The 27747-nt window shown below is 41.2% G+C and overlaps 1 protein-coding gene across 1 annotated transcript in view; it reads left to right on the top strand.

Annotated features, from left to right (window-relative positions):
* Positions 1-27747, top strand: part of DNAH11 (dynein axonemal heavy chain 11) — a 324223-nt gene that overhangs the window by 203570 nt on the left and 92906 nt on the right. The window contains exons 56-62 of the mRNA XM_068550514.1: positions 7453-7686; positions 10805-10951; positions 15816-15929; positions 18430-18573; positions 19478-19660; positions 21560-21661; positions 27142-27276. Of these exons, the coding sequence (XP_068406615.1) occupies positions 7453-7686; positions 10805-10951; positions 15816-15929; positions 18430-18573; positions 19478-19660; positions 21560-21661; positions 27142-27276 (1059 nt within the window). The remainder of the gene's footprint in view (positions 1-7452; positions 7687-10804; positions 10952-15815; positions 15930-18429; positions 18574-19477; positions 19661-21559; positions 21662-27141; positions 27277-27747) is intronic.

Genomic DNA, 27747 nt, shown 5'->3' with positions numbered 1-27747 from the left:
ACTCCTCTATTTCACTGTTTTCTTCATATCCAGAAAGTTCTTTCTCTTGCCTGTCTCTACACTCACCCCTAACATTGAATGAACTTACCTAGACCTTTAAAGCAACAACATCGTCAGGATTTGGGGGGTAAAGAGTGAGTAATATTAACGTGTGGTTCTATTTTTTTAAGTGATATTCACTTTTTCCCACTGGTTGGGGGGCACTGCAAAGCTTTTCTTACATTTAGGGAAACATATGTAAATTTGTTCCCATGAACAGAGTGGTAGACCGTCACAGGAGTGATTGATTTCTGCCTGAAATGCTGTTCTCCACATTATGTGCCTTCCTCAAGAGTCAGAGGAACCCCATTTAGTGGAGACTAACACTAGCATTAGATAAAGTCCACCAGAAATATTTTCTACTTTAAAATCTGGAAAACCATTAAATATGACAAATAATGGTCACAGTTACTAACACAAATTTCTTCAGCTATTGCTAGGTCCACCGCATTTCTGGAATTATGTAGGGAATTATTTTGTCTTCTAATAACTACAAGAAGCATTCAGAATACCGATTTACTAAGAGGAAGAGAGCCTGTATGTATCTTTTGGTAGCAAAATTCTGTTTCATCCAGTTCATTTGATCAGGCTGGCTTGGTAAGGAAGAGAAAAGGACCAGCGTGCTTTGTTTCTTAATGTTCATTTCTCAAATGGGAGGAAATCAGAGCCGGTGGTGTGGTTTAATTTAGTGTCTGGCACAGTGCTTTAAGCCTCTTGCCTTTGCTGCTCTGGTGCAGACTTTATCCTGTCAGAGTAGGTGCCACTTAAAAACAGCTCCTGCTGAAGGAGCTTTGATACGCCAGTGACCATTGACATCTACTGGACGAGGCAGGACTTGCATCATTTTAAGTCCAGAGGGCTCCTTGCAGGTCCTCAGCTCTATTTGGTGGTATCATGATGCCTCCTATAGGACGCTGGGTGCCAAATAAGAATTGAAAAAGCACTTTCCCATTTCTATGGAGCTGAATTATGCCTGGAAACAAATTAGTCAATTTTGTTCCAGTGCTGTGTGCTTATTTAACTTTCCCACCTTCCTAATTTGTTACTCAGGAGCAATAATTATAATTCAGAGTGCAACGTGTCCATGTTCTTCTCCAAATGCTTGGGGCCTTTTCAGTAGAGCTCAAAAACAGCCTTTACATTTTTTGAATGAGCACTAATTTGATCACTTTCTTAGTTTTAATTTCGACCATTAAGACTGAGAGTTGTCAGCATAATTTAGCACTTCTTAATTATTGGCCTCATTTGCTGAGTGTGAGGTACTTACACAAGGTGACCCCTCCCTTTAGCCACAGAGAAAAGATTCATTAAAGGCAAGCGGTTTTGTGTGTGTTGACATATAATTTTCAGGCAGTATACACTCAGCACCCAGGGGTGTGGGCTGACCAAGTCTAAGTAAATGTTTGTGCTACTTTTCTGTTACCTGGTACTGAACTAAAATGACAGCTGACAGAATGACCAAAATAGTTTGACACTGAAGTATCACCAGGTATTTATCTGAAGACTTTGTGTCAACATACACTCCTCATAGGAGATTTGGAAATGGAGATGGAAAGACACAGTGTAAGGAGGGAGAAGATACCGTCCGGCCATCCCCGGGAATAGGGTTACAAATGATAATTGGGAGGAGGTCTTGTTGAGAAGTATATGGGTCCCAGTTAGGAAAATTCAGGAAAAAAGGCAGGAGAAACAGGTGTTAAGAGATAAGAAATGGGACTACCCTGGTGGCGCAGTGGTTAAGAATCCGCCTGCCAACCCAGGGGACACGGGGTTCGATCCCTGGTCCGGGAAGATCCCACATGCCGCGGAGCAGCTAAGCCCGTGCGCCACAACTACTGAGCCTGCACTCTAGAGCCTGCGAGCCACAGCTACTGAAGCCCGCACGCCTAGAGCCCGTGCTCCGCAACAAGAGAAGCCACCGCAATGAGAAGCCCATGCACCGAAACGAACAGTAGCCCCTGCTCGCCACAACTAGAGAAAGCCCGCGCGCAACAACAAAGACCCAATGCAGCCAAAAACAAATTAATTTTTTTAAAAAAATGAATAAGTCCTAGTTAAAAAAAAAGTAAGTAATATTTTTGATTTTTCAAGTCAAAATGAATAATCGACCTACTTGAAAGCAGGGCTTGATGAAAAGAGAAATTATTGAATGGAAGTGAAAAGACGAGCTCTCTGAGGTGTGAGATTTGCTTCGGAAGGAGTAGAAAAAAAAGATCTGAGCAAGATGGAGAAGCGCATGCCCATCCTTTTCAGTCGCGTTGACCAACTGGCAAGTAAAAATTCTCTATCCTTTTGCCGTGATACTTCAAGATAGTTACACAAGCTCAATATCATCAGCTTTATCAATAAAATGACTTTATTTCACATACTGCCACCTCTTCCATCCAGAACTTGTTGAAGGTTTAGCAACATAAGAATGGCATATTCTCCTACCATTTTCCAAACCAATCATGGGAAAATGTCCACTCAAGGAGGAAAGTTATTGTACTGCTGTGTTTCAAGGACTGATTTCATGACTGGTCTCTAGCTTCCTTTTAAAACCTTAGGCCAAGCATGAAGCACAGTAAACAACACTTTGTTAGTGATAGGTACGTTAGCAGCAGCATTTCTGTTAATGATTTTAAGCGCAGTTCTTGCTTTGAAATACAGGTGAGGGTTATTCAGGATGAATTTCAAAAGTGGAAAGATAACCTTGTACAATAGAAATTCTATAAATTTGTGAAAAATATCCTCGTTCTGAGGAATACTGAAATCATTTTAAAAGATTAAGACAGAAACAAGTGCAACCAAATTTCTATTGAATCTGCCTAAATCTCATACTGGCTTAAACCTATATTCAAACAGATGAGAAAAGGCCCAGGTGGTGGTTAATATATTCCCCATTCTTCAGCCCTCTTTCTCCTTTGCACATGCACACTAACGTACTGTTCGCCGTACATTTCTTGCTCTGTGCATGTTACTTAAATTTAGGATAGAATTGCAAAAAGCAGTAGAATGCTGCTTTCCAGGGTTTTTGCAGTTATGAAAACTTTAGGAATCCCCTCTACCTGGAAAGTAGGGTTCAGTTTTTACAGCTGCCCAGGAACTTGGACACGCTGTTAAGTTGAAAGTTTAGCTAAATCAAATGGAGGCATCACTACATCCTAGTTATAGCTTTGTGGCTTTCCTCCAGTGCCGGCCTCCCCAGATCCATCTCCTGCCTTGTCTGTTTGCTCTGAGAGGGGAAGCTTGGCTCCATCTTACCTCCCCATGCCCTTAATCCTCAATTGCGTCTCTGTTTTAATGTTCTGTCAGTAAGCCATTGAAGGCTACTCTTTCAAGGACTGGAAACTCATCTGGAAGATTGCTAGCTTATGCTGGACTCAAACTTGCCTTTAACCCAGGCTTGGTCTCTAAAGTTTAAAGACAAAAATAAAACACACGAACAAACTAACAATAAAATGCCTTCACCAAAGTAGCAAACAAAAACAAAAAACCAGCATGTAATTTAGAAAACTCTTTGGCTCTGCATTTAACACTTGTGGCTGCTCTGTCTAGTGGTAATCTTCCTGAGACTACTGTTGGTACTATTACCATCACCAAGAGCAGGGTAACACCTGCCCTGCGTTCACCTGCCCTGCATTTGCGTTGTTTCCCACCTCTCATCACCAACCTTCTAAGCAGGGACCACTGGTTTCCCTGTTGTACAGGTGAGAGGCTGGCAGCCATAAGCGCAAGATCCCTGAGCGGGTAAGGGGCCCATTCGGCACTTTCATGCCAGAGCTCATATTCTTAAATCCTGCTCTGGACTATTACACAAATGTTTGCCTCTTCCGAAGGAGGATTAAAAGGAAAGGAAGACAAGAAATAGAGTAAAAAGGAGTGAGGAAAGTCTAACTTTTGATTTTGTGGGCAGTAGGAAGTACAGGGAATGCAATAACTTGCCCAATTTGACAGAACTGGAAATCTAACCCAGGTCCTAGGATTCAAACCCCGCATCCCCGGCTGCCTCCACAATTTTTTCCTGGGAGCCTATTAGCACTATGAGTGGTTTAGGAGAGGAGCTCAAATATAATACTGCCATTTTGCGTGTTATTAAATTTTTGTTATTTAATAAACTAAACTTACAACCACAGTATCTAATAGATTCTCTACTTTGACCAGACCCAAAAGGAGCTAAAAAGTACAAATAGGATATATTGGGAGTCTGAGATTGTCATGTACACACTGCTATATTTAAAATAGATAACAAGGACCTACCGTAAAAAAAAAAAAAAAAACAGAAAAAATGAAATTAAAAAAATAAAAATAGATTTGGAATTATTGAAAATTAACATAGGTATTAAATATGTACAGTTTTGTATATTAATTATACTTCAGCAAAGCTGTGAAAAATTAACACAGAAATAATTTCTGAGAAAAACTACCAAGATGGACAGTAGGTGTACGACATTACATGTTACGAAATTATCCCAAGTTAAACTTGAAAGGGAGAGCTTCCCTGGTGGCGCAGTGGTTGAGAGCCCGCCTGCCAGTGCAGGGGACGTGGGTTCGAGCCCTGGTCCGGGAAGATCCCACATGCTGTGGAGCAACTAAGCCCGTGCGCCACAGCTGCTGAGCCTGTGCTCTGGAGCCTGCAAGCCACAACTACTGAGCCCACGTGCCACAACGACGGAAGCCCACGTGCCTAGAGCCCGAGCTCCGCAACAAGAGAAGCCTCCGCAACGAGAGAAGCCACCGCAACGAGAGGCCCGCGCACCACAACGAAGAGTAGCCCCCGCTTGCTGCAACTAGAGAAAGCCCGCGAGCAGCAATGAAGACCCATTGCAGCCAAAAATAAATAAAATAAATAAATTTATTAAAAAAAAAAAAACTTGAAAGGGAAACTATTTTCTTTTTTTTTTTTTTTTTATTCAAAAGTACAGATATATAGTCATCTTTGCTGGTCTTGGGGAGGTGTAAAATCCTATGTAACCCTTAAAGTGTTTGATTTCATTCTGGCCTCCAGGCATTGGTTTTCATTCAAAGTTTGCTGTCATTTTCAACAATGGGGACATGCTGGGCATTTGCTTGAAGAGTCAGGTGGCCAGGGTACTTGGTGTGGCAGCGATTGCCCCTGCTGGAGAACCAGGACACCAAGTAGAAGAGATTTGTTTGTGCTTCTGTGCTTACAGTGAGCCATCACAGAGAGTAGAAATTAAACACTTTTTCTTAATGTAAGGAAAAAACAGTTTCTGCTTTGCATTCGATTATGCATTGGCTTCAACAATGTTTTCCAAAGCAGATTAGTGGGGAAACCTTGGATGTATAACCATTGGATACTGGCACTTTGCTTATTTTTATTTTTGCTTTCACCATGATTGGCTGTAAATTGACTACAAATGGGATCAACCGGTTTTCATTAAGGGGCCAAATGTAGCAGGAAGGAGGTTCTCCACTCCCAGCTCTAAAAGTGAAAAATACAGCATCGCATCACCGTCACTGTAGCCGCACCAGCACCGGCAGCCATCTCCTCCCGGGTCACCCCCCACCCCACACTGCCACCCCCCCCCCCAAAAGAAAACTGGAGATAAATGAATGGCAGAATAAATAATTTATGCTAATGAAATTACTGCAATTAGTAGTTCTACAATGACCCTTTTAAAAGCCACAGCTGTTAATGTCAGGAAGTGCTGTCACTACTGACCTTATCATAAGAGAAAGTGACAAATTGAGAATGCGGGGAAGACCAGTCATCAAAGAGGTCTGTTCTGGAACGATTAGAGTTTTCTGAAAAACAGTGTGAATTACAACCAGCTGCTCCCTGGCTCTGCAAGTCTCCCATGCTGTGCCATTTTGTTAAGTCCGATAACAATAGTTATTTTGCCCCATTGAGACAAGTTGTCTCGGGCCACTTCCAGCTCTACCGGAAACCACTTCTTCCATCGCGGATTTACAAATGAAACTGTTGTTAAAGAAAGCTTTTCAGGGCAGCCGAGGAACCTCCTCATAAGGATCATGGTTGGGCAGAGGCCAGGTTTTGTGTTTTTTTTTTTTTTTTTTTCTTTTCTGCAAGGAGGTTGCACTTGGCCGGGGACATATTTATATTTTAGAAATATACATGCTGGCTTTTAGTCTCATTAAAACCACACAGGACAGGCGTGAATTTCTGCCCATGTTTATATTGTAGTCAAGTTCTCTAAAAAATAAAATCCCTAAGGGGATATGATTTATATGGTGTTGCTTAACTTCCTTATAAATTTATATTCTGAATTCACTACTTGGTAATGTACATATGTCTCAGATCTAGTAGAAACAAAGAATATTCAGGATTTGTATCATTCTGTATTTAACTTTTGCTTTCAAAAATTTTCGTTACTAGCGCAATAGATTTTTAATATGCAGAACAGTCCGGTATGTACATATTTTAAACCCAGTCAAGCGTTTTCTGTGAGGTTGGAGAGCCAAGTGTTTAGAAATTGCTTTGGAGCCGTTCTTCTCCGACAAGAATCTGCCTGTCTCTCCTCGCACCCCAGGTTGTGATATTAATGGCGCAGGTTTGAAACGTTTAACTGCATCACCAGCCGCTTGTGTGCAATTTCCCCAAAGCTGTCTGAGCTTTATTGACAACACTTTGGTAAATTATGTGTGACTTTCCTAAGAGTTGGTGTAGCTCACTTAATTCATATTAATTGATTTTTAGGCTCCCGTTGATTAATTGAACCTGGTTCATCTCGTACAGAATGCAATAAATAATCATTAAAATGCGGGACATGTGACTCCACAAATTAAAAGGGGAACTACTTCAGAAGTCAGAGAGGACAAAATGGAAAGAACGTCTAGTCGGGGCGGGGGGGGTTCTCCAGTAAGTCTTCAAAGTAGAGTTGCTCAATTTTTTGTTTGTTTCCAAATGAGAATACATATAATCATAATATTTTTCTCCCAGGAGCAGTGACTTTTATACCTTACCCTCCAGTTTGTTTCCACATGAGTTCTTATAAAACTGTATATTTCTCAGTTTAACCTTTTTTTTTTTTTTTTTTTTTCAGTGACTGTTGGTTTTCTTTGGCTGACGTTTAGCTTGAAAGCAACACCAAAAATACTTCTCTGAGTACTGGGTCTCAATTTCTCCATTTTCTCTTGCACACGCTTGATAAAAATCAAGTCGTGAAAAGCAGTGCTTCTGTCGCATCTTGGCTTTTGGGTTTGGTATGTGGAGCACATACAAATCCTTTGGCCTACTTGGCAAGAAGAGGTTACAAAGCTGAAAGGTTTCTTGTCATCTCTGCAATTCCGTGGACATCTCTGAAAGTCTAAGTTTTCCTAGAAACTAAGCTGTTCTGGCTTTTAGAAAATAAATACTGCATAATTTCGCTGATTTTTCTTCTTTTATAAATTTGCATTTTTGTTTTCATTTGAGAGAATTTCATGTGAATTGCCATGTGTATGTTTCAGCCCCTGGATAAAGATTCTATTAGCCTCTTCATGGCACACGTTCACACTAGCGTAAACGAAATGAGTACCAGGTATTACCAGAATGAGAGAAGACACAACTATACCACCCCAAAGAGTTTTCTGGAACAAATATCACTGTTTAAGAACCTGTTGAAGAAGAAACAGAACGAGATATCCCAGAAGAAAGAGCACTTGGTGAATGGCATCCAGAAGCTGAAAACCACAGCCTCTCAGGTATGACCAGGGTATGTTACTACTGAGTGAAATCAGTGCTCCTAAAATTAAAAAATACATTTGCTTTTGAAGCAGCATTTTAACCCACTTGTATAAGATGCATAGTGCTAAAATTTACAGTTTAATGATAGATACAGAGAACACACAGTTCCTGCTTTCCTAAGGCTGGAAAGGGATCAGCCAGTTACACTATCACAGCTGGTTTGGAGAGAGCCCTTCGGTTGTTGGCCTGACTCCGTGCCGGGCAGTGTCGAGATGTTGAACAGAGCAGGCCCAGCTGATTCCCCTCTCCTCTCCCACTGCTTTGATGCTCTGGGCTTATCATCAGGAACTTTGTCACAGGACAATGGAAATCAGATCCCTCTTGGTCTCAGATTCTCAACCCTCCAGTGAAGGCAGCATTTCCTGGCCGATGCTGTGATAATGGGTGTTGTGATTGGGGTCCCTAAGTGTAGCAGTCTTCTCTGGCCTTGGTGTCTGATCTGCTCCCTTTAGCCACTATCTCTCTTAGGTGAAAGTATCCAGTGTTGCTTTCATCCTCAACCATAAGGCCTCCACTACCTTGAAGGACGGCACCTCTAACCTCCTGGAGTCAATCAGGAGGGAATTAGCATAGGATGTTAATCATGTGTGGGTCTGCACACGTATTATCAGATTTTATGGTTAAAAATCAAACAAGTTTATGAAGTAGGTGTTCCTACTGAAATTTTACACATGAGGCTTAAAGAGTTGAAGGCCACAGAGCCCATGAGTTTTGAATTGGAGCCCAGATCTCTGTAAAGCCCATAGTTCCAAGCTGCCTCTCTGTGACTGGTAAAAGAAATTAGAATGAGAGAAGACAAAGACTTTGGAGATGGGCCAGCCAGGCTCTAGAGCTAGAGGAAAAAAACAATCCTCACCTCAAGGCCAGAAACTCCCGGGGCCTTTTCAGAGCATTTGTCATCGGGTTGTACACCCATATGCTTTTCAAGAAATTGGGCCAGTTTTCCCCCCAAGAGTGCTGGTGGCCCATCCATGCCTAGGCTGGAAATGAGACAGAACCTGGCTGGGGGAGTGTATATTGGTGACTTTCACCCTGAAGGACTCTCTGGCCGTGTCCTTCCAGTATGTCTGAAGGCCAAAGCATCACTTGCCTCTTTCCCCCTTCATTTCATACACCAGGAATGGCTCTTTGGTGAAACACTGTGATCTGTGCTGAGCAGTGAGTAGACGGACCACGATTGGGAAAGAGAAACCGGAGTGAGGAGGTTTCCACGACAGTTTCCAAGACTGAGTGTTGCAAAGAATAGTTGCTGGAAGACCCCCAAAGAATATATTCTTATATGTGCATCTTTTCCTTCACTTTCAAAGAATGTCTTTCTTTGCTCGCTCTTTTTATATATGTTTTATCTTACTCTTTTTGCCTTCTTTCTCTTTCATTTGTCTTCCCTCTCCCTGTGCCTCCAGTTCCATCTCACTTGAATCTAAACCCTTTTCCCTAGTAAAGACTTTTTGCTAGGAGTCCTGTTAAGCTAAAAGTGGAAGAGATCTGTGTCCCAGAGCATTTATGTCCCTCTGAAAGATGACTCAAAATGAGCTTGTTGACTTTGCCCCAGGAGATGACAGCGTTGGCTAAACTGAACTCAGTACCGGTGGGGCCTCTGCCACACTGCGAGAGTTTTCTCCCCAAATGACAGAGACTAAAGCACGGGCAGTAGCATACTGGTTCATCTCAGTGGTGGCAGCATATCAGTCACAGAGAAGAAGAGAAAGTCTCTGGTTTCCTGACAGTCATCTCAGTTGTGTGTTGTTGAGCTGGGGGTTGGGGAGAGGAAGAAAGAAAGGGACAGGTGATTCATGGTGTCTGCCATGTTCACAGCTGTTTGGGGTCTCCTTATTCCCCCTGGCTAGAAACAATAGGCAGAAAGTCTGAGAAGATACACATGGTCTTGATGGCAGGACTACTGATGATTTCTTGCCATTAGGTGTTTGTGCATGTGGTTGGAATATCTAATAGCACCTTAAGAGTTTTTAAAATCAATTTATTATGAAGAGGAAGCATAGTCTCCTATGTGGACAACCAGAAAGCCTGACAGTGTAAGATCAGGTGGTGTGCAGAGCAAGATGTCTTCATCTTGGAGCGTGTGCCCTTGCAGCAGTCCCGCAGAGCTGGATATCCATGCCGTCTGAAGTATGTCCAAACCGTAGCGCTGTTCATGCATTGCAGCAAAGCCCTAAACCCCTTCTATAGCCCGGTAGCCCCTCTGCAGATTTAGCGTAGGTCGTAATAGAGAGCCCAAGTGAATTCTCTTCATCGATAAGGCTCGCATCCAGGGCTTGAGATGCTTTGGATATTTCAGACCTAACAGCTTCCTTAGAGATTGAAATCAGGGCTTGAAATAGGTTTCCTCCTAATCTCTTGGATGATGATTTTGATTATGGCCTAACATGTGACTAGTTTCACACGGCTAAAAAGAAGAGAGAAGCAAACATGACTGTGCAGTGTGACCCTGAGTTCATAGAGAGGCTAAAAAAATCAGTCTTAGCTTAAACTCTAGTAGTACAGGTAGCAGTCCCAGTACCAGTTGTGCCTTTTAGGGTAGAGTATAAATAACCCATGTTGGCCGGGAGGTTACAGGCGTCCTTGGATATAGCAGTGGAGTGCGGTTCCACAAGATGAAATTCCTGAAGTGTTTTTAGCAATGGAGTCAAAATAAATGGTTGTGATTGTTTCTTTGTGATTAAAAAAAAAAAAGAACACAAACAGTAATATTTATACCCCATAGGGGGCATGAGTGACACATGCTCGGGTGACATGTGCTCAGGTGGGGACAGCTGGTGGTGCTTCCCTGAGCGGAGAAGATAAACGTCTAGTTGGTGCTGACATAAGTTAATGACTTCTTCCGCAAAACCATTGGAAAACATTATTCTGTTGATTCCTGTGTTTTTAAAAAAATGCATTTTTTTTTTTAAACACAGGGGCTGCATTTTTTCACATGGAATTAAAGTCAAATCAGGGTAGAAACAGACGCAAGATAGAAATTGCTAGGCATCCCTGAATTCACTTAAAAAAATAAGCTATATCTGATGTTTGTTGTTATTGACACAGGTTTCTTCAAAGTCATGACTTTTCCTTTAGGTAGGGGATCTGAAAGCCAGACTCGCCTCTCAAGAAGCTGAGCTACAACTGAGAAATCACGATGCTGAAGCTCTGATCACAAAGATCGGGCTTCAGACGGAGAAAGTGAGCCGGGAAAAGGCCATCGCCGATGCCGAGGAGAGAAAGGTCAGGCTAATTCCACCATGTAGAGTACAGAGCTATATTTAGCCCAAAATAAACCTTTGTAGGTGAACAGTTTTGAACAACTTCCTCTCCAGGGAGCGTAAAATCTAAAGAATTATTATAGTTACACATGTAACAGCATTTCACACCATGATTACCACTTGACCTTTCTTTACATTATGCGTTTTCCCAACCTTTTAGCTCTTTTAATGATATGAAAGAACAATAAATACTGAGCTCATTCAAGCATATAATGGATGTGGATCTTGAACATCAGGCCTATTTGTAATACAGTAAAGGTCAGGAAGTCACCTCGGAGGTTTCTAAAGCTTTTCAGTTTTTAGGCAAATTGAACAACTCAATTGTTAACAAAGCCCATTCCGTCACTTTGCAAGATGGTTTTCGCATTTTGCATTTTAATAATACCACTTGAGTTTATTATTATGTCCTGAGCTAAATTTGTTCTTTTTCAGTCAGTGGAGGCCCTGGCATTCTGTATGATGTTTTATTGTTGGAAACACTTACTTTTAAGATTATATAGATTCTGCTTTCTTTGTACTTGGGTTTCCAGTAATTCTGAAATAAATATAAGTTATATTGTCATCTTCTCTTACCAAAACTTCAGCTACAAGTAGAAGGTATTTTATTTTTGTGTATCTCACTTCCCAAAAGAACTATAGCAAACAGAATGATTACTAAATATTTGTTTAAAAATTGAATGACTGTATATGTGCAAGGTCAGTTATCTTATTTTAGAGAAAAGATTATAATCAGGGCTCAGTTAATTAAAAAATGTAAATTTTGACTCCCATAGCCTGTGAATCAGTAGCCGTTATGCTATTATTCTGCATTAACGATATGAGAAAATATTTGTGTTTTTCCAGTGATGTTGCCCTTCATTAATAGGCAGTTGAGTTGTTTTCCTTTTGTTGTAATGTGTATTGAGCATGTTTGCCTTTAGCTTGCGCAACTAAAGACTTTAAAAGCATATTGAAAGTCAAAATGCTAAATAAATGATTTTTTTAAAAAACTTATTTTTGAAGTTAAAGATAAGGCATGTTTGGCATGGCCAAGAGGCATATAATTCCTAATTCTGGTAATAAATATTTCCATTGAGTTTCAGATAAGTGGAAGATATCCTTAAAAGTATATTTTTATATTAAGTAATTAGGTCTCACACATGGTGTGATTATCATAAGCTAATTCCACCCAGGGGATGTTTTTCAGGCATTACACAAATCTGTGATACTCCAATAATTACTATATCATAACCCATCTCTACAGATCTTAAAATATGACAAGTACTCTGGAGGACTTTTCACATTTTTGCATGTGAATTTCTAAGGCAAAATTATCCTCACAAAGGGGGAAAAATGTTTTAGCAAATTAGAACTCATCTGACAGGTTGTTTCAAGAAGTTCTCCAAACATGGAAAGGACACATAGTGTTTTGTATATCTAATCCATACCAAGAAATAAAAATAATACTTAAAATTATTTTCATTTTATCCATGAGGCTTAATTTAGTTATAAACAACAAATATTGTCTGAGCACCTATTTTTTGCCTGGCACTTTTCTAGGTTCTTGAGGGTATATGTATATGATATGCAAGGTGCCTGCACGTAGCTTACATTGTAATGGGAAAGACAGGAGACAAGTGACATGTTGATAGACAAGGTATTTTGTGTTAGCGAGAAGGGCTATGATGAAAGTCAAATGATGTTATGGTGGAAAGAACTCTCTTAAGTTGGTGGTCATGGAAGGAGAATCTATTTGTAATTAAACTATGTAGAGTCAAGGAATTAATCAAGACCAGGTATGTGCTATGGGCTCACATTGGTCATATGTTCATCAATGTGCTAGATTCTATGTGGTTATTAAAAAAGGGTGTATATGGTCTCTGTGATTCTATGAAATTGGGGTCTCAAGATTTAATACATAAGAAGTAATTAAAAAGTAACAAAAGTACATTGCCACATTTAATATGGCTAAACAAATATTGAGGTTTAGAGGCTGCCTTGCTGTGCATCTTGACAACCCATGTAGAGAAGCTGGTTGAAATTGTTGCTTCAGGTTTATAAAATCATCGAGGGCTATTCAAATCATGGGCATTGCCAGCAGTCACTTCAAGTAACAGAAGCACCATTAAGCTTGTGAAAATTAGATCTTCCATCTTTGTTTCACTTATCAGCTCCAAATTCTAAGGATCCTCTGATCCCTTTCAAACTGCTTTCTTTGTTGAATAGTAATCCTCATGAGTGAAAGTGCCTTCCAAATTGCAGAGCTCATATAATCTCTTCAAAAGGTGGGCATCCACCCTGATTTTGAATGATCTTCAGTTTTGTAATGTTTCTTTTCTAAAGATGGGTGGGGCTGAATTTTGGAGGACCATCAGGAATTTCTTAAAGACAGGTGAGAGCCACGTACTTGTTAGCTAAGGCTGCCATAACAAAGTATCAGGGACTGGGAGGGTTAAACAACAGAAATTTATTTTCTCAGCGTTCTGGAGTCTGGAAGGCCAAGGTCAGGGTGTTGGCAGATTTGGTTTCTCCAGAGGCCTCTCTCCGCTGGGCTTGCAGACGGCCACCTTCTCTCTGTGTCCTCATATGCCCTTCCCTCTGTGCACACACCCCTGCCAACTCTTGTGTGTAACCAGATTTCCTCCTCTTATAAGGACATTAGTCAGATTAGATTAAGCCCCACCCTAACAGGCTTGTTTTAATTTAATCATCTCTTTAAAGGCCCTCTCTGTAAATACGATCACATTCAGAGGTCCTGGGGTTAAGGCTTCAACCTGAGAATTTTGAGTGGACACAGTTCAGCCCATAACAAGCAGTTATTGTGACTTTATCCTCTTGTGACCGCCACTAAATTTCATGAACCATCTGCAAGGGGCTTTTGACTAGCAGAGGGCAGAAAAATTCTGGTGTACCCAAGAATGGGACTGTCTCCAAATCAGCTTTAACGGACGATGGTAGAGGGAAAGCACATACTCTAAGCCATCTGTGTAGCTCTTCCACCTTCTCCAGGTTGGGCCTCACTAACCAGTCCCCAGGAACCTTGTTTGGGGTGGGGGAGGGCAGAGGATATTGCACAGTGAGGCTTCCCAAGTCCCTGAGATACAAAGCATTTTCACAACTCTAGTGTAGTTGCACTTAGGGTGAGAGGGATTGGGAATGAGAAATAAGTTGACCAACCTAGAGTATTTTTTTCCTTTGCATTTGTGGGGTTTTAGTTATTAAATGTTCTAGATTGCTCTGCTTATCAAAATTACCCAAAGGAATAATACTCCATTACCAGTAAAGGAGTTAGAGGGAGAAGACTCTATGACCCCCAGTCTCATAGAAATAGCATTTAGAAGAAATACCCTCTAAGGTTTCTTCTAAGTATTAAAAAACTATGATCCTGAGTCCAGTTTAAAATGATGTTATTACAAATGGTCACAAACAGCATGTGTAGATTTAGTATATCCTTAAGGAAAATAAATAAGCCTGATGTAATCACTCACTCAAATACAGCCTCTGTTTCATCCGTAGCAGTATTCTCCAGCACATTGAAAATGTATAATAGTATCCTTAGAGTTTTCATGGTCCATTCCTGGCAGTTTTGAGGATTGTGGTTTTAGAGCAGTTCTCCGTAAGCATGCAGTTTCCTTACAGATGTTAACAGTAGCCCGTAAGTATTGGCCGGAGGTCAGATATCTACCATGGACCAATTATGTTCATAAAAGGCGCAGTACATAGCAAAATAACGGTTAATCAGGAGAAGGGTAATTACTGCTAATAAAGCTGTGGTAGACAACAAAATTTGTTGTGAGCAGTGTGTACGTTTATGGGTACAGTTTTAAACCTGTTCAATCCAAACACATCTGAACAAATGCACTTTTGTTCACACTTGATCATTCACAATCGCCATCACATCAGCAACCATCCCATATGCTGACTGGATCCTGGTGCCCAGCGCCACAGCTTTGAAAGTCACATTTCTGCTGAGGACAAAGATTTTATTCTTCCTGGACATTCGAGTTCTATCAGTGTTCTAAAGGGAGGAGGTTAGAAACCCCAAAGGTTCTCATTTTGGCTTGGTTTGAGTTTACCAACATGGCTTCCCTATGTGCATATTATATGTGTTCATGCCAGGGGGCTAATGCAAGACCCTCTTTGGCATGTGATTAGTGTCCCTGGACCCTCAACAGTAGAGCGGACAGCAAACATCACGGTCCCATTGCCACAGACAGACCTGGGTTGTTGCAGCTGTAGTTTCTTACCAGGTCCTTAGAGAAACCAAGAATTAGTCTTCACAAAAATTTTTTCTATGATCAAGCATGCATGGGATAGAACAGTATCTTCTATCCTGTTGAACAGAAAAGCTTCACATTTATTCTTAAAAATTAGTTAACATGGCTTTTAGGTAATGTAAATGCGAGTAATCAGGTAATGTAGGCAAGCTAAATGTAAGGAAAAAGTAGAGAATTTTAGCAAAAATGTTTTGTGGTCCAGGTTACTGAGCCAGCTTGGATTTTCACTTGTTCAGGACTCGCTGAAAAAGAAAACTGAAGAACAGAGGAATTGCTTAATCTTGCATTTATTAATAATGGCACCTTGTAATTAAGATAGAGCCTGTCTTGGAGCATTTTGATATTTGAATCCATTTGTGTTGAGATTTGTGTTGTGTGTTTTGTGTGTGTGCAAAGCTTTGTGTATACACCGTGCCTGAAGGGAAGTTAGTCTCTACAGCAAATTCCTCCCCTGTTCAAATACAGACGAATTATTGAACAGTGCCTCTGAGGCAGCCTGCATTTTTCAGTAGAGATATCTGAGATGATAATTTGTGTATGTGGGTTTCTGTGTTTTTCCTCTTTGATTAGGTGACAGCTATTCAGACTGAAGTGTCCCAGAAACAGAAGGAGTGTGAGGCCGACTTACTGAAGGCTGAGCCCGCGCTGGTGGCCGCGACAGCTGCTCTCAATACACTCAACAGGGTAAGGATGATTCCTTGGCTCACTGTTTCCTCAAAATAATATTTGGAGGTTATTAGAGTTTGAATAACTGAACTAAGGGTGAAATTCATGCAACCAAAGAGTTTTGAAAAAGGAAAGAAAGTCCCATTAAATGTTGCAGTTGAAACAAATATTTGAGGTCATCATTCTAGTTGACCTTCCTTTCCCATCTGGGAGTTTGTCCTTCTTCACCCCAGCAAGCGGTCTCCTTTTGAATACTTCCACTGCCATGCAGTTTATACTCTTGTGAAAGGCAGTTCTATTGTTAGCAATTGGATTCGGCCCAAATCCAGTGATTCATATTATGTGTTGCTTTAAGAACCAAGTGAGGGATTCTCTATTTCCTCTGGATATAAAAAAATAGTATTAATGAGAGACCCTCAAGAAAAGAACAACAGGCTGGAATCAAAGACACCTAGGTTTGACCTACACCGTTTTTCCTGGCTTCACGTTATTAGCAAAACCTCGCTGAGCATTCGAATTCCCATAAGAGAAAATAATCTGTGATGGTCAGAAGGAGAGATGGAATTATGGGCAATGTCATTCTAAGAGCCTACAGCTGGTCTTGCCCCTGGGTTCTACTAGGCCTCTGGGGTGAATCCTAGGGCATTACTAGGCCTGAGGATCTTAACTTCAGCTTCAAAGAGGAAAGGATCCAGACTTTCACTGCTCTTCAGAGAAATATTCAATTCGTTTCTCTAAGTATTCTTTTGAAGAAAGTAATTTTGACTGTGAACAGCAAATGATTATCTTCATGAATGTTTCTTATAGTATTACCATAAAGCTGAACAATTTAAAAGAACATAAATATACCATGATGGAAGACTGATTATTCTGCATTCAAATATCCTGCTGCCATTAAAATTATATTGTTGAATCCTAGCTAGCAACAAAATGTTCATGATGTATTAAGTGAATAAAGCAGATTATAAAATAGGATTTAGTGTAACTTTTTTTTTTTATAAGAATATGTTTGTGCATAGGAAAAAATTGGGAAAAAAGAATAATAGTAACTGATTATCTCTGAGTAATGGAATTTTGTGTTTTCCTCTTTCTGAGCACTAGAATGTTTATTTTCTTCTCTGTGCTTTGCACTGGCAACTTTTCCTCTGAAGATATTATTATTTACTCAGTCAAAATAAATTAATATCACTTAAATATAAAGCTCAGTATATTTATAAATGATGAAAGAGTCTTGGTTACCCAGCTCTCAATTAGCATTAGCATATTTTAAGTTTTTGCTTTTGCTCTTGTTTTCACACCCTTTCTGTTCTTTGCAGTTATTTCCCAAATAAATAGCCAGTTTATGGTAATGGCGGAGAATCAGGTTCAACATTTGATGAGGTTTTATAAGCAAGAGTGTATAATATAGCTCAGGAAATTTCACAGGAAATCCTTTTTTAAAAAAACATGTATCATGAACCTACATATACTTCTTATAGATACTAATTCTTTTTTTTTTTTTTTTTTTTTTTTTAATGGAATCATACACTATGTGGTCTCTTGTGTCTGGCTTATCTTGCTTAGCACGTTTTTTGTTTGTTTGGTTTTTTTTAAACATACTTTGAATTTTATTTATTTATTTATTTATTTTTGGCTGTGTTGGGTCTTCGTTTCTGTGCGAGGGCTTTCTCTAGTTGCGGCAAGTGGGGGCCACTCTTCATTGCGGTGCGCGGGCCTCTCACTATCGCGGCCTCTCTTGTTGCGGAGCACAGGCTCCAGATGCGCAGGCTCAGTAGTTGTGGCTCACGGGCCCAGCTGCTCCGTGGCATGTGGGATCTTCCCAGACCAGGGCTCGAACCCGCGTCCCCTGCATTGGCAGGTAGACTCTCAACCACTGCGCCACCAGGGAAGCCCTAGATACTAATTCTTGCTCCAAAGTATTTGTCCTGATACTGGTGATTTATCCCATTAATACCATCTGTTGAGTAAATCAAGATTCTGACCTGCGGAGGTTAAGGAGGAATGCAGAAAGGAGGTTCAGCCTATGCGGGCATCTTCCCAGTTGATAGTCATTATAGTGTAATAGAAGATGGTTTTTGTGCATGTAAAGCAGAAAAACAAAACTAAGAGACTCTGAACTAAGGGACTCTGTTTCTGGGAGGGCCTGGTTAAAAGGCAAATATATTCCATAGGTGGGATAGACCCATAAATACCTTAAAACCTATATGTTTATGAAATTCCCTGGACTCAGCGTGCAAGGCTCTGCAGGACTGGTAAATCAGGCAGATAAATTTACTTGGAAGCCAGAAAGGGCAGTGATGTTTCCGAAGTACCAGAAAAGCGCCCAGCAAGAACTGAACCTCCTGGAGTTCCACGGTGGTGGACCCCCGGGTGGGCAGCAAAAACTGCCCAACCGAGACTGGTGTGAAAAGGAGAGGGTGGAAAAGACCAGCCACTGAAGACCAGCTTGAAGACCTAACAGCTGGTCTTGAGAAACCAGACCTCTCCTGGTCTTGAGAGTGTGTGTGCTTTTCTTCAGGTCAATCTCACTGAGCTGAAAGCCTTTCCCAGCCCTCCAAATGCAGTTAGCAACGTTACTGCAGCCGTGATGGTCCTTCTGGCTCCCCGGGGCAGAGTGCCAAAAGACCGGAGTTGGAAAGCAGCTAAAGTCTTCATGGGAAAGGTATCAGGCAGCCCGGCAACATGAAAATCCCAACAATTTCTCTGTTCAGTTCTGTGGTTATACTTGACAGCAGGGGTGGGGGAAGGATGGAGTGGGAGTTTGGGATTAGCAGATAATAATTATTATATATATAGAATGGATAAACAACAGAGTCCTAGTGTATAGCACAGGGAACTATATTCCATGTCCTGTGATAAAGGAAAATGGAAAAGAATGTGTATATATGTATAACTGAATCACTTTGCTGTTCAGCAGAAATTAACACAACATTGTAAATCAACTATACTTCAAAAAAATAAATGTTTTAAAAAACGTACAATTTGAGGAGAAAAGAGGAAAGCTATAACATTCCCAACTGTTAAAAAAAAAAAAAAATCATCTTCGTATTTGCTAAGTGTAATCTGCTGTATGTTCTCTACACTTAGAATTTTTGTTTGCCAAGTTGTAGATTAGCGTAGGGTTGTAGCACACCTAAGTCAACACCAGCAGCCGTCGGAAGGTTGCCAATTATTTTCAAAATTATGAAAGCAGTTAAGTGTAGGAGGGAGAAAATTACATGGATTTCTTATGCTGGAAAAATGTTACTAATGTACAAGAAGGTAAAGTAAAGGGATTTTGAGGTATGTGTTTTCCTTTTTCTTTTCTGCCTTTCTTTTCTTCAAAATGTGAATGCCTCCTGTGCAGGGACTGAATATTTTACCCTGGGATAGAAGGGATTTTAAAAGTGTCCATTGCTAATTCTAACTTTATACTCTAAAGACTGAAAAAGTCAAACAGTGGGATAAATGGAGCTTGCCAATTTTGCCTTTGTAATGTGAGTCCTAAAAGCTGATTTTAACTTTTGATCTTGGAATTTTCTCTGCAGCCCAAATGGCTCATTGCAATAATTCTTTTTGCCTTGCAGGTGGATGATTTTTTGCAAGCGTTAATTAACTATGACAAAGAGCACATTCCAGAGAACTGTCTAAAAGTGGTGAATGAACAGTATTTGAAAGACCCAGAGTTCAACCCAAACCTGATTCGGACCAAATCTTTTGCAGCAGCTGGTCTCTGTGCCTGGGTCATCAACATCATTAAGTTCTATGAGGTATATCAGTTGTGATCAGGTGGTTTACGGGTGTTATTCAGGAAGGGCTGTACATATATTAATTTCTAGGCCAGCAAAAAATGTAAAATAATTTAATATTATCTGAATAAGATAAAGTTCTAAGAATGAGATATGAAGGTGTCAGATTAAACAGAATTCTCTACAGGAGAATATTTTAAATGTTGGAAACTATCTTTTTTTAGGGTAGAGTGAGTAGCTTTTTAAAAAATTAATTAATTGATTGATTTTATTTTTGGCTGCGTTGGGGCTTTGTTGCTGCATGCAAGCTTTCTTTAATTACGGTGAGGGGCTACTCTTCGTTGCGGTGCATGGGCCTCTCATTGCGGTGGCTTCTCTTGCTGTGGAGCACGGGCTCTAGGCCCGTGGACTTCAGTAGTTATGGCACGCGGGCTCAGTAGCTGTGGCTCGTGGGCTGTAGAGCGCAGGCTCAGTAGTTGTGGCCCACGGGCTTAGTTGTTCCGTGGCATTTGGGACCTTCCCGGACCAGGGTTCGAACCCGTGTCCCCTGCCTTGGCAGGCAGATTCTTAACCATTGCACCACCAGGGAAGCCCGAGTGAGTAGCTTCTTTAGATCAAATAGCAGCAATTAATTTGATTTGATTAGATAAAAGCATGTTGGGTAGATTAATTACATTCAGTTAAATTAAAATATTTCAGTTGTTGACTTGAAACGACTGCCAGTCTAAATTCATGTTTAATTAAAGTTCATCCCTGCTCTCAAAGGAAAAATTTACACCAGCTAACAGTTATCTTAATGAGATGAGGAAATAACCTTTTGGGGGCTTTAGTGTTTTAATGACAAATGCATTTTTGATGGTATACGGTCTAATCTAAGGTTTGTACTTTCGGGCAGTATAGAGATAGGTAATCATTTTCCTTAGTCATTTATTTATCAAATACTTGCCCGTCAGTTATGTCCCAAGAACTTTGCAAAGGACTAGATGTAAAAAGGGAACAGTACATGGACCTCCACTGGGAGGAACTGTCTCATTTTTGTCTTGGAAGTTTGTGTGTTATACTCAAAGATGGAATTGCTGAGGAAATGCCAGTGTCATTCCCAGAATGATTTTCAGAAAATTGGATTATGTCCTTTACACGGGAGACCCACAGGAATAGGACCCTGTCAGTCTCTCCCTCTCTTTAGTGGAAGCCTGCATCAGGCAAGATTGCAGACAGATCACAGCTGATGGGCAGCCTCTCTCCGTAATGACACTCCTGACCACTGTGCTGGCCTCACACCCTAGGTGAAAAGATGAGCCCAGAGCTAGATCGTGGCTGTGTTCTGTGTCATTTTGCTATAAAATAGGAAATAAAGTTTAATTTCCTTTCTCTCTCCCCAACAGGAGAATAATTGATCCACTCAAATGCTTAAACCACTCATTCAAATAACACTTAAGGTGGCCAGGAACTTAGAAAAGAAAGTGTGGTTAATACTGGGTGAGGACATCTCCCACATTCCTTTCTGGGTTCAGAGAATTTCTCTACACAGCTTTTCTGCCTTAAAGGCTAGACCTGATCCCACCTTCAGGTGTAGTTCCTATACACTACAATTGCTGATGATATGAGGATTATCTCCAAATTTTATGAAAAACTAATTTTAGTATCTTAATGGTATTTGACGTGTATAGCATTTTATGCAAGTGCTTGTAACTCTAATGTCCAGAATAAATGAGTAAACAATAGAAAGCTTGGAGGACTTGGAAGGCTGTGTAGATTTTTGTTCTGCCATTAGGTAGTACCATGGCTAAGAATAAACACCAAATTTCTAGGTCACATAGAGATTTTAATTGTAAAGCTTCCAGCAAATGTAAGACTGAATGATTACTTGTCTTTGCCATCTTTATTACCTCGTGAAATAACCCCCACGTGGCTTTTCAGGTCTACTGTGATGTGGAGCCCAAACGGCAAGCATTAGCCCAAGCAAACTTAGAACTGGCTGCAGCTACTGAAAAACTAGAGGCTATCAGGAAAAAGCTGGCGGTAAGTGCAGACTCTAACACTGAAGAAGTTCCCAAGACATGGAACCCCTCCCCGCCTTAGGATCCCCCTTTCAGAGAGGACCACCTCTGAGACCTACCAAACAGGAAGGAATTTGACCTCTCATGGATGTATTCATTTATATTCTCCTTCAGTACATATTCCTTATCTGCTGTATGCTGGACACTGAGCTGGAAAAGTGGGAACTTTGATGGTTTCTGCACTTAAGAAACTTTCATGGTCTGGTAGTAGAAAGAGTGTAGCCCACAGTGATTAAAAAGCAAGGATTCTGGAACCAAAGTGCCTGGGTTTATATCCAGGCTCCAGTATTTACTATTTTGCCCTGCACAAGTTAGTTAACCTCTCTGAGCCTCTTTTTTCTCAACTGTGAAGGAGGTATTATAATAGCATCCACTTCTTAGGATCGTGAGGATAAAATGACAATAGTTCATATTGAGAATTTAGTAATCAATATGAATTCATATTGAGAATTTAGTAATCAGTATGAATTCATTTTGAGAATTTCGCATGGTGCCTGGCATATAGTAAGTGCTTAGAAAACACTAACTACAAATATTATCACCATGACTATTTTTACAAATATATAACCAGTCATTGCAGTCCAGTGTTATAAGTATATATGTGACTATATCTAGAATGCAGTAGGAGTGCCAAAAAAGAGCCCAGAGAAATTAGAGAAAGTTTTATAATGAAGGTGTACTTGACATGAGCTGTGAAAATTACTTGCAAGTCACCAGGATAACTAGATCAGGAAAGGTGTTCCTGCTAAAGAATGAAAAAAAAGAGGGAAGAAGCAGTTGGTAGACTCGACGAGTCCTAGTAGGCCAGATCCCGAAGATGGGTGTTTGGGGGAAGGTTAGGAATAGCAGGAAGTAATGGTGAGCAAAAGCAAAATGTGAGCAAAAGCCTTCTCTGCCTTTCGTGCTGCAGAATTTAAATTTTATCTGACCTGTAGTATTGGGCGTTGGAAAGATTTTAGTACGTTAATGACTCACTTTTCGTCGACTGAATGGAAGCTGGAGGGAGGGGGTCTAGCTGCAGAAAGACAAGTTAGAAGCACTGCAGTGGGTCCTGTTAGGGCCTCAGCTAAGGCAGGAGCAACCACAATGGAGATGGTGAGATAGATTCAAGGCTGCTGACAGGATAGAGAGGGAGGGGGAGGCGTACAGAATAGAGATGATGAGTTGGAGTGCCTGACAAGGTAGCATGCAGTAATGCAGTCAGAGTGATAAGGTTGTGTAACCCTGGCAACTTAGGGAAATCCTGAGAGCTTCAGTTTCTTAACTGTAACATAGTGATAATAACCGCTAACTCTCAAGGTGGGCATTTGTGATTTTTGGCTCCCCAGAAACCAGTCTACCTACTTTGGGTGATAACAGCCTGGTTTATCTCTGGGGAATTATCTTTCCTCTTTGGATACACTCAGGCAGGACTTTGACCAAGGGTACCTTTTCCTGTCATGGCTGATGACTAGATATGTGGTCCAAGTTTTGCCGATTTGATCCCCCGCCTGCCCCCCCTCCCCCAGGCTCTAGAATTTGAATCATCAGCCAAAGAATAAAACTGAAAACAGAGCTCATGCATTGTAGAGACAGTGTCCAGTTGAAACTTTCCCATAGTTGCTATTCCCAAGTCTCTCTGGAGCTCCGGGAGCCTATGTGTGCTTCTCTGCCTTCCCCTTCCTTGGAAGAGCTCCCCCATTTTGACGAAATTCCCTTCAGCCTAAATTAGCTGGAGGTGGTTCCTGTTGCTTCCCACCTATAAATTCTGGTGTATCGAGATGCCATTCAGTGTGCCGTACACAGTCGACGCTTCATAAATGTTCATTCCCACTCTCTTTGTGTAGAAAACCCAAGTGAAGATGTTCGGGGTCAGAACTAGAGTTTGAAAGAGAAGCCTGGCTCAGCAACATAGATTTTGGGAGTCGTTGGTGTGAAGATCATGTGTGTAGAGAGGTTGTCCAATGGGAGTGCGAAGAATAAGGGGCAATGGGAGCTGAGGGCAGACCTGAAGGAGAATGCTCCCATCTTGGAGGAAATCCTGCCACGGGTCTCTGAGCAGGTGAAGTCCGCCATCACTGCACCTGGCCTCTGGTGCTCACAGTGGCCAGGCAGCCAAGCCCAGCTTCTTATAGAACAGGACTTGAACTTGGCCTGATTATGTCTGGGGCCACTACTGTCAACAACGACGACAGCTGACTTAGACAAATTTAGGAGAAACATATCAATTTTATTAAATTTAGCTTCATTCATTGGTCAAAGCTCTCACTGTTATCTTGACTAAGACCTTTAGAAAAATGTTGTCATCTGTTATTAATGGCTTTATGTAAATATTAGAAGCAAGTTAATGTTCATGGAAAAGCGATGAGAGTGCTCATGTGTGGTTCTTAAAGTTCAGACTTTCTGTGGTTGTGGAACTAGTCATCTTTTGGACACAGCCTGCAACGAGCTGAAAAGAACTGCTCACCTCCGTTGATTTCAAAGACCAACAGTAGAAGCAGAGGTTCTTATATCAATCAGCTGCAAAATAAGTTTGCAGACACAGAGAAAAGAAGACAGAGTAACAATAGCAATGTCTTTGTGTAGATGGGTCCCTTCCATCCCCCTTCCAAGAATGGGTTTCCAGAGAGTAGTTATTAATGCAACAGAATCTCTGGCTGCATTTCCCTCCAATGTTCAGTTAGATGGTAGTAATGTGTCAGTGTTCATGTCCTGGTTTTGATGGTTATATTGTGGTTGTCTAGGAGAATGCCCTTTGTAGGAAATACACTACACCCTGAAGTAAAAAAAAAGAAAAAAAAAAAATTCTCTATGAAGACTGGTCATGCCAAAGTCCACGACAAACTCTGCATAGATTCTATCTGTTGGTACACAGTCAAATCAAGGTTTGAGCCCAGGTGAAATGATATTTTTTGCTAGCTTTGCTTTCATCTCCTTCAGCCTCTCTTTTCTCCCCCCTCATGGGATTTCCCTCCTTCTCGTCTTATGCCTCCGGTTGCCGTCTCACCTAGAAAAGCAGGGTTGTGTCTCTCAGCATTTATGCTGTGATGGAAATTCATTCGTTAACCAGTATTAGTCTCTTTGTTTTTGTTCTTTCAAGTCTTTATCTCTAGTTTCAGACTAAAAGATGGCCTCATATTGAAGGTTGAGGAGAAAAAAACAAACTGCTGAGCTGGTGGGGAGGAAAGGCCATCTTGTCTTTCAAACATACAGCGCCTAAGAATGGCCATGAAAAAGTCCAAATTCGGTCTCTTTAGGGTAGTGCTTCTCAAAGCATGTTCTCTCGACCACTAGCAGCATCAGTGTTGCCTGGGAACTTGTTAGAAATACAGACTCTCAGACCCAGCTCAGACACACTGAATGAGGAACTCTGGCAGGGAGGCCAGGAATCTGGGTTTGATCAAACCCTCCAGGTGGTTCTGGTGCACACTTAAGTTGGAGAACACTGGTTTTTAGGGTGTCTGGTGGGCTCAGGTGTTCGGGCTAAGCCCCTCCTTCCTCACTCCATTTACTTCTAGAACCTGAAACGCCAGGGCCCGTCAGGAACTGTGAAGGGACCAAGATTTTACCCTACTCACAGGCTGCCAGGTCACCTGCCACAGTTTCATAGATGCTGGCAGAAGACGTGAGACACGGGACGCGTGGGTCAGAGAGCAGAGGACTTTGTGACCCACAGCCCGTGACAGACGTGCGTGCCTCAGCTCCCTTGTCTGCCACTTCCCGTGGGAGTGACACACAGTGGACCAGCTGAGGCTGTTCACAGTGGGTTTGTGTCACAGCTGAGAAATCCCAAGCTTAGAAAACGCCCCATATAAAGAAGGCAGCGAGTCCTTTGCCCCTCAGGGAAACATCTCTTTAGTGTTCTGGTCAGGAAGCAAATCTGTCCTCTGCCCTGAAAGAAACACTGTCTCTGTTTCCTAAGCCTATTTGCTGTGCAAACATCTTGCGGAAGATAGTGCGGAACAAGAGCTGTCAGTGCCTCTTCACAAGAGGCAGAGAAACAAGTGCAAGAGCCTGTGGTCTCCCAAGACCCAGCTCCCCTTCAACTTTACAAAAGGAACCAGTATAACAGTTTATACCTTAGTTCTATGTATATTTAGGTCAACCCTATGAATTGGGTAACTTTATTGTTTCCATTTTTTAGATGATGAAAGTGAGGCATAGAGAGCTTAAGTAGACAGCCCACCTTGAGGCTGCTTAGCTGATAGCAGAGTCCAAATACGAACTTGGGTGTCTGATACCAGAGTTTACATGAGCTTCTGTGTTTTATAGAACCACAAGTACTTTTAATAACCTAAAATATACCTCCAGGTATTATTTATTTTTATCTGACTTCTAACCGTTGATGTGTAATATCTCCTCCATTTCTCATAAATTTGGCCTATTTCGCCTGTAAATCTTAAATATGACGTATACTTTTTTCTTTTTTTTAAAGAGGTACTACTTTAATGATATAAATTAAATAATAATGTAATAATTGGGTCATTGACAAATAGCGGCAGTCTCTAAATTATAAATATGGTATGTTCTACAAGTTTACTTATTAAAGTCTCTTGGAATTTTGCATGTATTTACAAAAACAATGTTATAAATCTTACTTAGGGTTGTTAGAACTTGCAGGTAGCAAGATGATACAGTAAGGAGTCTCCTAAGTACTTGATAACTTAGTCAAGGCTTTTTTGGCTATACATAATAGAAACCCGCATAGCAAACCTTAAGCCAAAAAGGAGACCAGGATGGCGCATGGAACTCTGAGGGAAAAAAGCGTATGACTAGGTCTCAGGAGGCATGAGATCCAGGAAACGGGGAGCTGCTGTGAACGTGTTTAGGGCTGTGTGACTTCTCACTGTGCTGTCTTTTCATTCTCTCTCGTTCTCTGGTATGGTTTCCCCTGCTTTCCCGTGCCCCTGGTGGAAGGTGGTCCCTCTCTAAATGAAGCCCTCCAAAACGTACACATCTTCCTGGGTCTTAAGATGCTAAAGACAGTGGCATACCTCTGTTTCAGTCCCAAGTTTCCAGAAGAGAAAATCTGGTTGGCCAAGCCAGGTCAGGTTGCTGAGGTCTAAAGGGGCTCTCTGTTGCCTGAGTTACAGACCACTGAGAAGTGGAATGAGAGTCAGTAGGTGGAGAACCAGAAGATGCCCCTCATCCCTAATAAAGACAGAGGGTGAGGTGTAGGCACGAGAGAGGGGACAGGGCACGCAGGGTGTGCTTGAGTCAGCAGGGCACATCCACTCACCCTGGTCGCTCTCTACATTCTGCCCAGTGCGGGAGGAAGGCGAGAAAACTGCCTGGTGGCCCTGATACATTTCTTCCCTAATGTGTGTGTGCTCAGGGGCAGAGGTCAAAGGAGGGAAAGAGGCTCGTTTCATTTACCTTCAGGTAGTAGGTGTTTCAAGATGATTGTAATGTTTGCACTTTATCTACAAATGGCTCACGAGTTAATTTTGACTCTTGTTTTAGGATTTGGATCGAAATCTGAGCAGACTCACAGCTTCATTTGAAAAAGCAATAGCCGAGAAAGTCCGGTGTCAAGAAGAGGTGAACCAAACCAACAAAACTATCGAACTGGCTAACAGACTTGTCAAGGAACTTGAGGCAAGTTAACCTTTTCTTCCAAAATTCTAACTGAAATATTCAGAATCAGCTTTGGGGGATTTTTTGGGGGATCTTTATTTGTGGTCTGTAAGGTCTAACTAAACATGGAATCAACAGTGAAGGGGAATAATCATCATTCACACTGTAGTTCTAACTTACTGAAAGGAATAAGTGATGGATTCTGTGTATTTTTCAGTGTATAGCCATGGACTCAGTGGTTTTCCTAAGATCTGTTATAAACTCAGGGCAGCTGTTAGATAACACAGGTCTGAATCTTTTAGTACACATTTGCAATTGAGTTCTACCAATAAAACGTTACCTCAAGCTAAGCCTGCTTGGTTTATTGGTTTTCTTTGACATCTTTTTACAGGTGACTGATATGCTAATGCTAATAGTTATTCCATTAAATAAAGATTTTAAAAATAATTCTCATTAACTTTCTCCTCTTTGAACATGAGTGGTAGAAGAACA

The sequence above is a fragment of the Eschrichtius robustus genome, chromosome 8 (assembly GCF_028021215.1).
Source record: "Eschrichtius robustus isolate mEscRob2 chromosome 8, mEscRob2.pri, whole genome shotgun sequence".
Classification (NCBI taxonomy): domain Eukaryota; kingdom Metazoa; phylum Chordata; class Mammalia; order Artiodactyla; family Eschrichtiidae; genus Eschrichtius; species Eschrichtius robustus.
Note: the sequence above shows the minus strand (reverse complement) of the source record. Positions and strands in the feature narration are given on the sequence as shown.